The sequence below is a fragment of the Ranitomeya variabilis genome, chromosome 7, assembly GCF_051348905.1.
Source record: "Ranitomeya variabilis isolate aRanVar5 chromosome 7, aRanVar5.hap1, whole genome shotgun sequence".
Taxonomy (NCBI): Eukaryota; Metazoa; Chordata; class Amphibia; order Anura; family Dendrobatidae; genus Ranitomeya; species Ranitomeya variabilis.
In genome coordinates, this window is record NC_135238.1 from 124,036,825 (window position 1) to 124,049,133 (window position 12,309).

Here is a 12,309-nt window from a genome sequence, read left to right on the forward strand (position 1 = left end):
GAAACGCGCTATAAGAATGGTCGCAGTGAGAAACCAGCGGTCACCGTCATACAAGCGCTGCGGACTCCTTCGGTAGCGAAATTCGCGCGTCGCCTTTAAGAAGATATCGCGCTGTCAACTTTCCCCTACTTATTAGCCTGCGGACACGCCCTCACAGTGGACACGCCCTCGTCGTTGATACGCCCTCACCGTGGACACGCCCTCGTCGTAGCGCCCCGTTCACAACACCTCACTGATGGACTCGCCGCGCACGCCCCGGTCACGCCTTCTTTTCGCAGTTGTCCGTCCCTTTCATTTGGGGTCATGTTTCGTGGGGAGCTCTGATTGGCCACCTGTCTTCAGTGGCATCTCTTCTATTGGTTGGAGGTGGATCAGCTGCTGAGAGGGCGTGGTCAAGGGAGAAATCAGGGAAGCGGGTTGTCTTGTTCTGCGGTTAGTGACTGCCTTCGCAGCGCTGCAGTGACCGGAGTCTGACGCCTTTGTCCGGCATTCAACCGCCAGGTAATTAGCGCTGTGTGTGGACGATGCCTGTGGCTGCGTACCTGTGTTTGCAGTGCAGAATGCTCACATTACACTGGGCATTCCTGTGAGTGCGCGGTGATAAGGGGGATCATGGCTCTGTGAGCACGGCAGGGGTCGGGGTGATCTGTCATCTGCCCCAGGGATATAACCGCCCGATGACACAAGTGGCAGGATCGCCAGCCAGGATGGTTCTGTGCCGCCCTCCCTGGCCCGGGATCCATCCTGCTGTCCTGGGAGTGGCACCGGGTGATAGGCTGTTACCTCAGTACAACGCTGCCTGGGGCAGGACTGCCAAGTCATTGTGGGGTCAGGAGCTGTCATACTGTGGGTGCTACAGAGCCCAGGGAGAGGGAGCTGGGTAGTGGTGGCATGTCAGTGGCCCAGGGAGAGGGGGCTGGGTAGTGGTGGCATGTCAGTGGCCCAGGGAGAGGGGGCTGGTTAATGGCCCTTGGAGAGGGGGCAGGTCAGTGGTGGCAAGTCAGTGGCCCAGGGAGAGGGGGCTGGTCAGTGGTGGCATGTCAGTGGCCCAGGGAGAGGGGGCTGGTCAGTGGTGGCATGTCAGTGGCCCAGGGAGAGGGGGCAGGTCAGTGGTCCAGAGAAAGGGGCTGGGTCAGTGGTAGTGGTGGCATGTCAGTGGCCTAGGCAAAGGGGACTAGTTTGTAGTGGTGGTGGGTCAGTGGCTTGTAGTGGTGGTGGGTCAGTGGCCCAGGGAGGGGGGTCGGTTCAGTGGTAGTGGTGGCATGTCAGTGGCCCACAGAGAAGGGACTAGTCCTTAGTGGTGGTGGGTCAGTGGTCCAGGGAGAGGTGCCAGGTCAGTGGTGGTGGCAGGTTAATGTCTCAGAGAGAAGGGGCTGGTTGGTGGTGGCGGGTCAGTGGCCTAGGGAGAGGGGCTGTGGTGGCAGGGCTGCCACTAGAAATTTCGGGGCCCCATACTGACAAAATTTTCGGAGACCCCTTGAGACTCCGCCCAGGCTCCACCCCAGCCCCGCCTCCACCCCTCAAACTCTTCACAGTCCCACCGCTCTCTCTTGGAAAATCATCACTTCTCACCTATCACACATTGACAGTTCCCATCACCATATCACACATAGAGCCAGCAGCTTTTGTTTTGGCCAAAAGATTTTTTAAGCCACCAAAATGACAAGGTAGACATTTTTGGCCAGGCCCTACTCTACTGTAACCTATTAAATATTTGTTAAAATATGCAATACAATATAGGTATATTTTTATTTATTTTTCAATTTTTAAAATGACCTATAATACCACATACAAGGAACAAATACCACAACATCATGACCAGACCACATATTACCACCACATAGTGACTGAATACTACAATACTGATCAGTAATTAAAAAAAAACCCACAATACTATCACCATCAGTGCCATTATACACAGGAGATCTGTACTTAGTATGCAGTGTCTGTGTAGAGGTAATACAGCGATCACTGGTGACATTATACACAGGAGCTCTGTATATAATGTAGAGGTAATACAGCGATCACTGGTGACATACACAGGACCCCTGTATATAGTATACAGTGTATAGTGTCAGTGTATAGGTAACACACTGACTCACCAGTGACGTCTCTAGGTGAAGTCCTTCATCTTTCATCCGGCACAGACCGCCATCACTTCCAGCCAGGGCTCCTCTCTGCAGGAAATAACACTGTTATCTCGAGTTCCACTCGCAGAACACATTACTTAATTTTCCCAACTTCTACATTACACCACATGAAGAAGGCGACATAGTATCATTCTACACAGTAATAGGACCGCCCCTCCATTTAAAACAGTGTACTCAAAAAATAAAATAAATACATCACTGCAGTAATAATATCCCTTAATTATACCCTATGATAATAATATTCGCCATCCTGGCCCCCGTGTGTCTCATTCCTGGCTCCAGCCATATGTTCTCCCATCCTGCCCTAATGAGTATCCATCCTGCCCCATCTGTCTCCAATCCTGCCTCCAGTGTCTCCAATCATGCCCGTATCACCATTCTGCCCCATCTGTCTCCAGTCATGCCCCAGTGTCTCCAGTCATGCCGCCATGTCTGTCATCCTGCCCCCTGTGTCTCCAATCATGCCCCGTGTCCAGCGTTCTGCCCCCGTGTCCAGCGTTCTGCCCCCGTGTCCAGCGTTCTGCCCCCGTGTCCAGCGTTCTGCCCCCGTGTCCAGCGTTCTGCCCCCGTGTCCAGCGTTCTGCCCCCGTGTCCAGCGTTCTGCCCCCGTGTCCAGCGTTCTGCCCCCGTGTCCAGCGTTCTGCCCCCGTGTCCAGCGTTCTGCCCCCGTGTCCAGCGTTCTGCCCCCGTGTCCAGCGTTCTGCCCCCGGCCCCCCGGATCGCCGCTCTCAATAAAAAAAAAACAAAAAACAAGTTCTGCTTACCTGGCCATGCTCCTGCTCCCTCCACGCAGCTGAAGCGTGCCCTCGTCGGCCACTGACAATGACGTCAGATGCCAGCGACATGCACGCTGCGACTGACGTCAGCTGCCAGCCTCAGATTGGCTGGCGGCTGTTAACTATTGATGTGCGGGCGTGGGCCCGTACGTCAATAGCGTTAAACAGCTGCAGCGCCGCTAAGGGCCCGGTTTAGCCTGCGGCTGCCGGTAGGGGCCCAGTGAGCAGATGTGATGGGGCCCGTTGCGGGCCCCCTCTCCCCACTGGGCCCCATACTCCAGTCACGGCTGTAATGCCCTGATGGCGGCCCTGTGTGGTGGTAGTGGTGGCAAGTCAGTGGCCTAGGGAGAGGGACTGGGTCTGTGTCATAGAGATGGTGGCAGGTCAGTGGTCCAAGGAGAGGGGCCGTGTGAGTGGCTTGGTGGTAGGTCAGTAGCCCAGGGAGAGGGAGACATTTGCTTTGAATTTGAAATTTAAAGGGAATGTGTCATGTTCCCTAACTCCTGTTACCCTGCAGCTCTAGGGTTAATCTGCAGATAAGTAGCATTACAATGCTGTGCGGCTACTGGGAGAAAATGAACCATTATTCTTCCCACCGGCTGTCAGTCACTGAGGCCAGTATGAGCAGCTGCAGTAAACACACCTCAGCACTGTGATTGACAGCTCGCTCTACAGTGCATCTGTGCACATAATTTGTATTTCTTTATATTTTTTTACATAAAAAGGGGAATAAATTGGATTTGTATATATTTATTTCTTTATTTTCCATTTTTTTGTACTTTATTTTTTAGTCTTGTGAGGGGACTTGAACCTGCATTTCTTTGATCGCTTGTACAATATACTGTGTATTGCAGTATACAGGAAAAATCACAGTTTCCTAAGACACTTGGCCTGTGTCTGGGCTTCACAGGAGGACCAAGGTGGCAGCCATGGGGGTCTTCAGCTGGCACCCCAGATGCCATGGTAACTCATCAGTACCCCTTAATTAGATCACGAGGGCCATTGGGAGCTGGTGCACATGAGCAACTGCTTCGGATAAATGCTGCAGCATCTCGGTGGTTAACAGCTGCGACCAGGACACAGATGTGTGACAGCCAGCATCCATCACTAATGGGCGGGCTCTGCTCCCAAGCTCCCTCCACACTAGCTTTATTCACATGCTAAGGCTATGTTCACACCTTGAGGTTTTTTTCCACTGACAAAACCTGCTCTTGGCAGTAAGAAACTGGCTTAAAATAATCAGGTTTTTGTTGAGTTTTCTGCTGTGTTTTTAGTACTTTTTTTCCCTGTGTTATCAGGGTCCATTTGTCTCTTGTCTTTAGTACATATAAATAAATCTATAATGTAATATAAATCTAATTCTACTTCATCAGGTTTTAGCAGCAAAAACTGCTACCTGCGTTTTTTTCTGTGTTATTTTGCAGCACTCATTGCTTTCAATGGGTGAAAACGCTGAAAGTGGTGAGATGCGGCATTCTGCAACGACCAAGGTATTGCACAAAAGCCCAAGCCGTGCGCAGGAGATGTCTGAAATCTCATAGACTTCGCTGTACTGTAAAACCGCAACATGTGAACACAGCCTAATGCAGGCTGACTGTGGTGAGACCAGCGCCATGCGATGTTGTATCGTGCAGCGGCTGATTGTTCCGGATACGTTACACTTCTGTAGCAGGAATCCGTGGCTGGTCCTGTAGATGATTAATAGCTGCTGACTAAAAAACGGATTGTACGCGGATGACAAGTGAGAAAATGTCCTCCCAATTCTCTGGATGAGAACCGTCTGACTGTTAATACGCGTGTGTGACCGCGGCCCTAGAGCTTTGTGCGCACGATATCTTCTAGACGGGTCTGTGAACCTGTGGCGTTTTTCGGGAGGGAGACGCTTCAGGACACGCCGGCGTCTTTTTCTGGCGGTTTCTTGGCGCCATCTGCGACATCTTGGGTCTTTTTACGTCTATAAGCGAATGAGCGGCTGCCCAGCAGAAGACGCCATAAGTATGTACAGCGGGTCGTCGTCACATTTCAGGCTGCTTCTTGCTGTGTATTTAGTAGTTTTTCAGGCGGTTACCGAGCAGAGCCACCTGAGACGTGGTGTGCACATACCCCAAGGCCTAGGAGAACGTGATCTTTGCTCTGTCTCACCCTTGGATAGATAAATAGACTAAAGTACAAGGCTGTCACCAGATAAGAGGCACATGTATGCAACACGAGTGAGCAGACGTGTGGGTGTGTGAAGATCAATAATCTCCACCACATGGAATGAGTAGGCTAAGGGCAGGCGCAGACAGGCGCGTCTTGTCATCCGAGAACATTGGGCTGACTGACCAAACTCTGATCAGTGTCATTAATACAAAGTGTGATCTGATTCTCTCCCATGTGGAGAAAAGAATTTCAGAAAGCCGAGAAATGCCAAAATGCTGTGCCATCCCTGCTGCCATGTAGGGTCTCACCCTGCTTATCAATGATTCTGAATGGCGATCAGCAAAATGATGTAGGTATGGGAGAGGGGTGTGTATTACTGCATCAGTTAGGCAACTATGTGCATGGATGTCGCACCAAGGACAAGTCAGTTCTGGCAGCCAGTTGAACAGAATAGTCAGATATCCAGTAGTCCTTCCATCAGGGGGCTATCAAAGTGCCCCTCTCCATATTTCATCACGTACTGTTCCCACCCTTATCTGTTTGGCCACTGGGTATGGAGACCACCTAATAAATCAATACCGTGCTTATGACAAAATAATCATTTACAGAAAATGTGAGGTAAATCGGCACCTGCTAAATTTGGCTTAAACTTCTCTATAGTTAAAGGAGTGTTCCCAAATTATCTCCTATTCAATGGATAGGGGATAATGTTTCCAATTACTGGGGTCTGACCGCCGTGGCCTCCACTGATGGGAACAAGGACTCCAGAACAATCTGAATGGAGCGGAGGTCTTTCATGCGCACTCTTTTCATTCATTCCTGTTATTGAGACTGGTGGGCACCATGGCAGTCAGACCCCCTGCGATTTGAAAGTTTTTCCCCTATACTCTGGATAGGCGACACTTTTTCAACTTGACAACACACCTTTAGTCCTGGGATATTTCTTTGCCAGCCAGATGCCATAAACTAATAAATATGCCCCCTTGATAACTTATGAGACTGATAGAATGCTAACTCTGCATTACATGAGCTCACTGAGCATAAACCACAGAGTGATCGGGATTCTTCATGACTATGTGAAGACGGACATGTGCTATCCTGCACTAGAAGGATGTGTCTGTGAAGACGTGGCCTCTCACTGTTCAGGCCGGGCTACACTTACTCTTGTAGCTCCAGAGTTGGCAGGTACGTTCCATCCATGGGAATAATGGAAGCATAGTGACAGTACGTGCTGTACAAAGTATCGACAGAAGAGAGACTCTACTGAATAAAGCCAACATGGACCCAACCCTGAGTGTCCCTAGATCCCACTTGTTTCGCTGATGGCTCCTTCCTCAGACGCCTTCCTCAGGAAAAGCACACTCTAGGTTCACAATACTACAGTGCTCTCTGACAAGCACGACATGGGCGATTTCTGTAGGAATTACAGATGAATGAAGCAGATAGTCACTGTGGACACTGGCCGCTGTCCTGCCAGTATTTTTTATTTTTTAGGTATGCACAAAAACAAGGCAAACCATGTTTGTGTGCTTGTCCAAAAATGTACAATACCAATGGGTTTTCTTTTTCCCTTATTTTCTTGTTTTCTGTATCACTTTCAGGCCACGATCATACATTCAGTATTTGGTCAGTATTTTACATCGGTATTTGCTGTACTCCTCCTGATTTTGGCTTACAAATCCTGATGTAAAATACTGACTGTGAGAGCGTGGCCTCAGAAGGAGATTTGTTCTTCTATTACCCATAGACTTAAGAGGAATTCTTTCCCCATGTCGGGAGACTAGTGATATGCGCTGAGGCTACATGTCAGAGTATGTGTCGTATGTCATCATGCACCGTCTCCTCCATTTATTATCTTCACTTGTTTATTTTTCCTATGCAGCATGTCCAAGAAAATCCCAGGTGGCTCCGTGGTGGAGATGCAGGGAGATGAGATGACCCGTGTCATTTGGGATCTGATTAAGGAGAAGCTTATTCTTCCTTACGTGGAGCTGGATTTGCACAGGTACTTCGCTCATCATTTGTCTATGTAAACTTGTAGCTGTTCCACTGAACTGGTTAATAATCTGGCTATGGCTAAACTTGCCGCTGCCCTCAGCAGACCTATGTAAAATGATCCAGCTGATTGTGTACCCAGACTACGTCTTTATTTAACGTGCCGTTGTATTGCAAAACTGGTCATAAGTTTTGGCTGTTAATGTGTACTGGCCAAACCTAAGCTAAAAGACAGCTTTCTGGCCCAATTTTAAATCTCTTGAGCATCTTGGAGCATAACCTCCGAATCTTACCTAAATGAGTATTTTCATGTTTGGAAGTTTTCTCTATCCAAGGGATAGGGAATAACTTCCCAACCGCTGGGAGCCCCACCGATCCCGAGAAGAGGGGCTCTGAGCCCTGTATGAAAGGAGCACTGGTCGATCATGTGCACTGCCCCTCCTCCCTTCATTCTTAATGGGACTGCTGGAGATAGCCGCTCTCTGCCTTTGGCCGGTATTCGGCATGCCCTTATTTATTTTTTTAAAATATTTTACTTGTATAGCACAATTACTCGGCACTTTCCCCATTGGGGCTCACAATCTAGATTTCCTATCAGTATGTCTTTAGCGTGTGGGAGGAAACCCACGCAAACACAGGGAGAACATACAAACTCCTTTGCAGATGTTGTCCTTGGTGGGACTTGAACCCAGGATCCCAGTGCTGCAATGCTAACCACTGAGCCACCGTGCTGCCCAAAAATTAATGGAGCACCAGTGTACATGATTGACCACCGCTCTATTCATACGGGGCTCTGAAGAGATCTCGGGATCAGTGGGGGGTCCCAGTGATCGGAAAGTTATCCCCTAGTCAATGGTTAGGGGATAACTTCCAAACTTGAAAATTCCCCTTTAATTCATACCCCTACTATGAATAACGCAGGTGTTGTGAATGGACCATACAATAACAATAAGTAATAATTGCAGGTACTCCCAAATGTGACAAAAACCCCTCTGATGCAGATTTTGTGGTGGAAAACCTACATGTGTTCAATGTGGAAATTGCTGCAACTTAATTCAGTGGTAAAATCTGCTGTGAAAATCCACAGAAAGAATTGACATGCTGCAGATTTATGTTTGGGAGTATTTTCTTTTTTTGTGCAGTGCATGAATGGCTGGCTGTAATAGGCTGTAATGTTCCACTTGTAAATTGGGTCAGAAAATGCAACCTGTGTCCATTAATAGTGAACATGCCGACGGCTACTTACCCCAGTAATATCCACTGTGGTAAAACTATAGATTGTGATTGTAAGGCCGGAGACACACTGGTGCGAGATACGGCCGAGTCTCGCAGGTTAAAAGCAAGCTGTGGCACCTGCACTCCGGAGCGGAGCGTGCAGCTCCATGTATTGCTATGCAGCTGCACGCTCCACTCCGGAGTGCAGGTGCCACAGCTTGCTTTTAACCAGCGAGACTCGGCCGTATCTCGCACCAGTGTGTCTCCGGCCTAATAGAAAGTGCAGGATCACCAGGATCCATGCAAAAACTGGTGAGTGGCTTATTCGGTCAGTTGGTCTCCATGACAGAAAAGACAAGGGGTACCTCTCCCCCCCCCCCCCCCCCAAAAAAAAAAAAAAAAAAAAGAAAAAAAAAGAAATGAGAATTACTTAAATTTTTTTTATTCAAGATACATCTTAAGAAAACATTAATCCCCTTCAAAATCCTGTCCACGTGATGATTATCCACTTGTCCCAATGGTTTTTCCACTGTTCACACATTTTTGGAACAATTCTCGTTTTTGGGGGTATTCCCTTGTACACCATGTATCAGACAGAGGCTTTTCAGTACTTGAAAGTTCTCACTACAGGCCTATACGTAGGGAATTGTCTATCATGGAGTACATGGAAACTGCCCTCCTGGTTCTGTGTGGGTGCTGAGGAATGTCTCCCTTTCTCCTGTTTGGTCTCCTGACTTTGGGAATGAGGCGTATGTGCAGCGCCCCAGAGTCCTGGTCGTTGCAGTACTGATGCTCCGCCGCTAAGGGGGGCTACGGTACGTCTGATGGCACTGAAGGGGTTCACCTGACCAGGTATCACAGACACCAATACACTTCACAGTCTGGCCTCCAGGGGGAGCTAAGGGTGCTATGTATTAGGCCACTCCTCACAGTCTGGTAAAACTGGGGGTTAGACAGGAAGTTAGAAAGAAGCTGACTGGGAATCGAACAGGCAACATCCTGTGGCAGAGGGTGTTGCAGGGAGAGACTCAGGGGGGTCCTTGTCAGGAGTGGGATCCTGGCAGAGAGCTAGCGAACTAGAGAGAACGTTACGGGACCGCGCCTGCACCTGATCGCGGCGGTGCCCTAAGAAAGGACAAGAAGCGAGGTTTATTGTGCTGAGTGAGAAACGAGATCAACGCAACAAGGAGAAAAACCAGTAGGAGTCGTGCTGTAAGACGAGGCAACATCCTACTGAGGCGCGCAGCCGGTGGCCGGAACGCCGAGGAAGTATAGAGCTCTAGGCCTAACTTCAAACCTACGGCAGGACAGTCAGTTATAGGCGGGCTGTCTCACTCAATTCACCTAAGAAGACATAGGGGGCAACAACTGGAGAGGGGCGACACTAGGGTCCCAGAAGAGCTCCGAGCCTACCCGTCATACGGGTGCGTCCTATCCATATGATCTGGGGGACGAAGCAGAACATCATAATCGAGTTGTGAGGGAACTTCAGAAACAGACACAACAGTTGTGGGGACTATCCCGTAAGCACAGCAGGGAAGGACCACAACACACAAGCGCTAGAAGGTAGGCACAGATTTCCACTTGTAAAGGGAACTCTGGAGGTGTCATCGGACTGGCCGGTCTTGCGCAGCCTGGTTGACCGTGCTCCGGACTGGGGATCCTGAAGCCTTCAGTAAAGAGGTAAAGAGACAAAGAGACTGCAACCTGGTGTCCTCGTTATTTACTGCGACCTGCACCCCATCATAACGTCAGCACCATACCACCCTCCACCTTCATTGTACGCCCCTCAGCAGGGTCACGGACCGGGTCTAGCCACCGTGACAATCCCAGAACAGAGACTCAGAGGCCCGGTACCGGGTACCCCTCGGCCCTGCGGCAGTGGGGGCGCTACATATGTGCACCTACATCCCGGCACATTATAATATACTGCCCCCGCCGGTTGCTGCAGTCTGACGGTGTGTGGTTTGGTGTCAGTATGATACTGTGGTTGCACTTGGGCTACTTTCACACTAGCGTCGGGCTCGGCCCCTTCGCAGTGCGTCGGGCCGAGGTTACCGACGCTAGCGTTGTATACGCCGCACAACGGGGGCAGCGGATGCATTTTTCCAGCGCATCCGCTGCCCCATTGTGAGGTGAGGGGAAGTGCGGGGAGGTGGGGGCGGAGTTCCGGCCGTGCATGCGTGGTCGGAAAAAGCGGACCGTCGGCGGCAAAAAACGTTACATGTAGCGTTTTTTTGTGCCGACGGTCCGCCACAACACGGCGCAACCGTCGCACGACGGTTGCGACGTGTGTCAATCCATCGCAATACGTCAATGTTAGTCTATGGGGAAAAAACGCATCCTGGAAGCACTTTTGCAGGATGCGTTTTTTCGGCCAAACGACGCATTGCGACGGATTGCAAAAAACGCTAGTGTGAAAGTAGCCTAATTGTTCTAAATTTTGAACCATGGTGAATTCTCAGTCTGATGTGAAACCTGAATTCTCTTACCTCTTGTCTTATTTGATGTGCTATGATATAAATGAAACGTATCAGAGTAAATGCGCTAGTAGCGATCCACCTAGTATCATACATGTGGAGGTGCAAGAGCCTGCAGGTCATTACCGACAAGCGCCCTTATTTTCATGAACACTTCTGTCGCCTATAAAAAAATGTATTAACCGTTTTCCTCCAAACGTGTTTCGCTGTGCTATCGACATCTACATGGGTTTTTGGGTAAAGGCATAACAGCAGTAACATAGAACTCTCCTGAGCTCGGTGTGTAACCTCCGTGGAGCATTGCGTTCTTCCATTTGGGGATGATGATTCTGCCGCCCTTTATTTTAGTATGATTGGCAGATCTAACAGCCGATCTACTGATGGGCCATACCAAGCACGGCTTCGGGCAGCACCTGCTCACTCGGTCTGTGGCATCTCCATTCTCGTCTCCCATGAGGTCGGTGTCTGTGTCGACCCTTATTCTGAGACTGATTGTAATTAACTTTTATTACGATGGAGTACATTACTGGCCGATATTATTAATTAACATGGACCAATTATTGGATTGTACAAAGCAATAGTATTTTTTTAGTCACCCAGGATTCAGTTAATGCTAAAGCAGCCACTAGCTTCTAACTGTACGTTAGTCAGTGTAGTGAAAAGAAACCTGGCTTGAGCCTTTAACACGCCATCCAATGCTGGGCTGCTCTTTCTTGTAACTTTAAAATCGGAATTTGCTGAGGGCGCACTGGCGTTCCTTGCTGAGGGTGCGCTCGCTCGCCTTGCTGAGGGTGCGCTCGCTCGCCTTGCTGAGGGTGCGCTCGCTCGCCTTGCTGAGGGTGCGCTCGCTCGCCTTGCTGAGGGCGCACTGGCGTTCCTTGCTGAGGGTGCGCTCGCTCGCCTTGCTGAGGGTGCGCTCGCTCGCCTTGCTGAGGGTGCGCTCGCTCGCCTTGCTGAGGGTGCGCTCGCTCGCCTTGTTGAGGGTGCGCTCGCTCGCCTTGCTGAGGGTGCGCTCGCTCGCCTTGCTGAGGGTGCGCTCACACAACCTTATATTACAGTCCATGTTGCAGCTGCAATTTCCAGCTTGACCTGCTGTCTTCTGACCCCTACAAACAGCCGCGTAGGCATAGCTGGGTCCACCAGGTCAGCACGTTGCTTACTAGGAGAACCTTTCCTCTAGTCTCTCTGCTTTGTAATTGAGGCTGGCCGGGTTATTGTGCAGAGACTTTGAACAGATGAAGGAACCAGCTTTTCTACCACAAGTGTTGCATTAGCTAACTGCCTCATCTTTAACCAGCTTGGATCTAGGGAAAAGTTCACAGGGTTGGGCAAATTCCTTCAGTCCTCTGGCGTAGGATGACTAGTGCATATTAATTCTTCATTAGTTATGCAGAGACTAGTTTCCTCAGCACAATAGATCTGCATGATCTACACACTCGCATCCAGAAGATCTGTAGGCATAGGTCACTGGTGCAGATACAAGACCCAGACAGGAGGCTGTCATAGCAGCACACCACTCCGACCAGAACCAACAGAAAAGAGCATATAGAT

The 12,309-nt window shown here is 49.8% G+C and overlaps 1 protein-coding gene across 1 annotated transcript in view; it reads left to right on the top strand.

Annotated features, from left to right (window-relative positions):
• The first annotated feature begins 330 nt into the window (after window positions 1–330).
• IDH1 (isocitrate dehydrogenase (NADP(+)) 1) overlaps window positions 331–12,309 on the top strand; it is a 56,487-nt gene continuing 44,508 nt past the window's right edge. Inside the window, exons 1-2 of the mRNA XM_077275694.1 lie at window positions 331–501; window positions 6,951–7,073. Of these exons, the coding sequence (XP_077131809.1) occupies window positions 6,952–7,073 (122 nt within the window). The 5' untranslated portion in view covers window positions 331–501; window position 6,951. The remainder of the gene's footprint in view (window positions 502–6,950; window positions 7,074–12,309) is intronic.